Source organism: Tupaia chinensis, unplaced genomic scaffold (genome assembly GCF_000334495.1).
Source record: "Tupaia chinensis unplaced genomic scaffold, TupChi_1.0 Scaffold143602_1, whole genome shotgun sequence".
In the NCBI taxonomy this organism is placed as follows: domain Eukaryota; kingdom Metazoa; phylum Chordata; class Mammalia; order Scandentia; family Tupaiidae; genus Tupaia; species Tupaia belangeri.
Window position 1 is genome coordinate 1,370,766 of NW_006203448.1, and position 4,333 is coordinate 1,375,098.

Sequence of the window (4,333 nt, forward strand, 5' to 3'; positions counted from 1 at the left end):
TGCCACAACCTCTTCTCCAGTCTCCTCTCAGATTTTGGGCAGGCATGCACATGCACCCAGCGTGATTTTCAAGCTGCCAGGTCTGGGACGCAAACCATGATTGGCCAGGCGAGAATACATTGCCTTAATTACTACATCACCTGCTGGGTGCCTGTTTTTAAATTTTTTCTTTTTTAGTTTTGCTGTGGGGTGTGTGCGCTTACCAGAGAAAGGGGGTATGGCCACAGTGCATTCCCTTCTGTATTCTCCTCTCGGGATTTTAGGCACACACGCCCAGCATGTTTTTCAAGACTGTAAGTCCAGACTCAAACTGCTCAGTCAGCCACGTGGGATTCATCTGCCTTGACTTACATACCACTGACTGGCCCCTAATTTCTATAGTAAGGAAACTAGTTGTTTCTTCTAGACGTGACATTATTTTTCCCATAGCCTATCATTTGACTCTTGATTTTTGTTTAGGTATTGTTTATTCACTCTGAAATTTTAAATTTTATTTTTTAGAATTATTTACTATATTTATTTAGACCATTGTGAGAGAGAGAAAGAGAGGGAAAGTGAGAAAGCAAGCTGCCCAGTCCAGGACTTGAACTGCAGTCAGCCACGTGGGAGTCCAGCATTTTAACCACCATCCTACCTGCTGGTCCTTAGAAATTTTTAATTTTTAAATAATATTTATCAGTATTTTCTTTTATGGTTTCTGGGTTTTGTGTCATCTGTAATTCTACCTTTATTTTTTTTCAAAAGACTCTTGAATCACCCATTTTTTCTGCTGATTAAAAAAAAAGTCCTTTTATTATTTCCTAAATAGCCTGTGTATTTGATTATATTCTAGATTCTGCTGTTGTAATCTCTATGTATATGACAGTATCACTTTTTAATTGCTATAGCTTTTTTTTTTTTTTTTTTTTTTTTTGCTATAGGGTGCGTACAATCGCCAGAAAGACAGAGAGACAGAAAGTGAGAAATCACACCCCAGGGGGGATGTCCACACTGCAGTCCCTTCTCCATTCTCCTCTCTGGATCTTGGGCACACATGCACACATGCCTGGCATGAGTTTAAGCCAATGGCTCCGGGACTCAAACCGCAGTCCACTACATGGGAGTGCAGTGACATGGACATTATGCCAACTGCTGGTCCCTCAATTGCTATAGCTTTAAATTGTCTTAATTTCTGATACGTCTCTCCTAACTGCTTTGTGTAGTTTTGCATATTTATCTTTCCATATGAACTTTGGTTATATGTATTACTGTTATGTATATGTACATGTTTGTGGTGGTTTGTTAGAATTGCTTTACATTGTGGATTAACTTAGGGAGAGTTAGGTTATTGGTATCATCTAGTCTGAGCTAGGACTAGGGTGCATCTCTATATATAGCATCTAGTCTGAGCTGGGACTAGGGTGCACCTCTGTGTATAGCATCTAGTCTGAGCTGGGACTAGGGTGCACCTCTGTATATAGCATCTAGTCTGAGCTAGGACTCGGGTGCACCTCTGTATATAGCATCTAGACTGAGCTGGGACTAGGGTGTACCTCTGTATATAGCACCTAGTCTGAGCTGGGGCTAGGGTGCACCTCTGTATATAGCATCTAGTCTGAGCTGGGACTAGGGTGCACCTCTGTATATAGCATTTAGTCTGAACTGGGACTAGGGTGCATTTCTGTATGTAGGTAGGTACAGTCTATGTCTATACGTCCATGTATCTATCAGAGAGAACACCGGAAGGGGGCTGTGGGAGGGTTTTTGCAGAGTCTAATCATGTGAGCTGTCTGCCCCAGCATCCTGATTAGCTCGGAGCATGGGCTTATGCCTCTGCCTGTTTGGGTTGGCCTGGGAGCTAAGCCCAGGCCTCCCATGTACCTCAGCCACCATGCAGCTACATTCACCTGCCTGCATCACCACGACAGGGTCAAGGTACATTTATTCAAATTTTGTTTTATGACCTTTGGAGGTATTTTAAGATATTCTTCATGCAGATTTTGTACAGTTTTTGGTTAGCTTGTTCTTAGTATCTTTTAGTATTTTTTTCCTCTTTCTCTTTCTCTCTCTCTTTTTTTTTTTTTGGTATTGTGAATTTTTTATTGTATTTTCTAATTTCTATATTGGAAACTTTTTTTTTTTTTTAAAGAGAGATTTTTGCTATAGGGCGCATGTACTTGCCAGAGAGAATGCAAGAAATCACCCCTAGGGGTGATGGCCATACTGCAGTCCCTTCTTTCCAGATTTTGTGCACACGTGCCCATGCACCCAGCCACCAGGTCCAGGGGACTCAAACTACAGTTTACTACATGGAAGTCCAGCGACAACCATTCCACCATCTTCTGGTCCCAAAAACCTATTGATTTTTATATGTTAGTTTTAGTCAACAAACTTAATAGATTTAGCTTTGTTTGTAATCGATTTTCAAGAGGTTGATTCTCTTAAGGCTTTCTTCTCGAGTAAAATATCATCTGTTGATAATTTTGCCTTCCTTCCAGTTTCATAATTGTGTCTCTTCTTGTCTGATTTCATGGGCAAGATCTCTGGACAGTGTTCCATACTAGTGAGGTTCGTGAGCCTTCTGGGCCCTTTCTCCAGTGAGAATGAATGCCTGTGGTGTACAGACCGCCGTCTGTAAGCCCTGTCTGTCTGCAGCCTCTGACCGTCCTCCTCCTCCTCATGGCCTCTCTTTCCTGTGTTTAACAGCGCAGTGACGGCCCCTATGCCCTGATTCTTGTGCCCACCAGAGAGGTAAGCATGCTCGCCGTTGGGGCAACTTTGCAGTACATACTTTGGGGGGTACTCTGTTGGATTTAAAAATTGTTTTACCATTTTTTCCTCTACTGCACAAACCACTGCGAACCATTTTCTTTGCTCAGGAACCATCCTCAGGCTCCTGTCAGGGAGAAAAATTCAAGTATTCTGAAGATCTTAAGTATGGAAATGCATTTCCCTGTCATTTAAAAATGAATGGGGAGGGGGGCAGCAGGTGGTGTGGTGGTTAAGGGCGCTGGGCTCCCACATGGCCTACCACAGTTCAAGTCCTGGACCTGGCAGCTTGCCTTCTCACTTTCTCTCTCTTTGTCTCTCTGTCCCTCTCTGATCAAATTAAAATGGATAAATAAATAAATAAAGTGAAATTAAGTAATCATTTTAAAAACGAATGACACAGGCCAGTAGGTGGCGTGGTGGTCAAGGCCTGGATTCCCACGCAGCTGACTACAGTTGAGTCCCAGACCTGGTGGCTTGAAAATCGCTCCAGGAATGTGTGTGTGTTTCCAAAATCCCAGAAGGACACCTGAGCAAAAGGGATTGTGGCGTGGCCTTTCCCTCCCTACAACCTCCCCTCCCCAGGTGGTTTCTCACTTTCCATCTCACTGTTTCTCTCTAGTGAATGCACTCATCCTGTGGTTAAAGCCTTAAAAAAGGGGGGAGAAAAAGGATGTCATAAACTTTAAAGGGATTAAAAGAGTCACATTTTTGTAGTTTTTTAAAAATGTAATTAAAAAACAAAAGCAATTCACTCTGAAAATGAACCGTTATTATTTTAAGAAATACTATCTTAGTCTTAAAAAAATAAGCTTCTTCAATATTTTTCTTCTTTCTTGGTAGAAATATCTTCTATCTGATCTGTTTTATTTCCTTTTTATCTGATCTATTTAATTTTAATTGCCATGGTAATTTCAGTTTTATGTATCTGTTTTCTTTATCAAATGCTGCCCACTTCCTTGCAGAGAATTGATCATGGAGATAGAGATTTCGAGTTAGCTTTTTCCCTTTTTTTAAGAATTATTTTTAATTATTTTAAAGGAATTAAAAATCACATTTTTGTAGTTTTTTAAATTTTATTTCTTTTAATTTGACCAAAGAGAGAAAACAGGGAACGTGAGAAAACCGCCAGGTCTGGAATTGAACTGCAGGAGGCCATGTGGGAGTCCAGAGCCACCACGCCACCTGCCGGCCCCTCAAGTCAGCCTTTTATGCAGTCGGTCAGTCGGCCGGTCTGCCGGTCTGCCATACCGCTGTACCCTATGACCGTGCCTTGTCTCGGCTCAGTCCAGTGAAGGAGCAGGCACAGAAGCTACTTAAATTTTCACAGCTGCAAACCTTCCCTGTTCCTTGGCTGCTTCATGAGTACTAACTACACGTGCTAACAGTGCTGTAGAGGCTTTCTGGATGGTCATTAGTGGTTACAGCTTACACTGATTTTCATTTTCTCTAGTTTCCACCAGGCTTGTCGGTTTTGTTTTTATTAACTTGGGGAATCTGTCAGTCTTCAGATATCCTGGTATAGTCCCAGGATAGGCGCGTCACCGAAAAGAGCCCCCCCCCCGCCCTGCTGGCCTATCCCACC

General features: G+C 42.2%; 1 protein-coding gene across 1 annotated transcript in view; it reads left to right on the forward strand.

The window, feature by feature from the left end:
* The window catches only part of DDX31 (DEAD-box helicase 31), a gene marked incomplete at its 5' end in the record, with an annotated part of 84,146 nt that overhangs the window by 10,787 nt on the left and 69,026 nt on the right, over positions 1 to 4,333 (forward strand). The window contains 1 exon segment of the mRNA XM_014582456.1: positions 2,686 to 2,730. Coding sequence (XP_014437942.1) covers positions 2,686 to 2,730 — 45 coding nt within the window.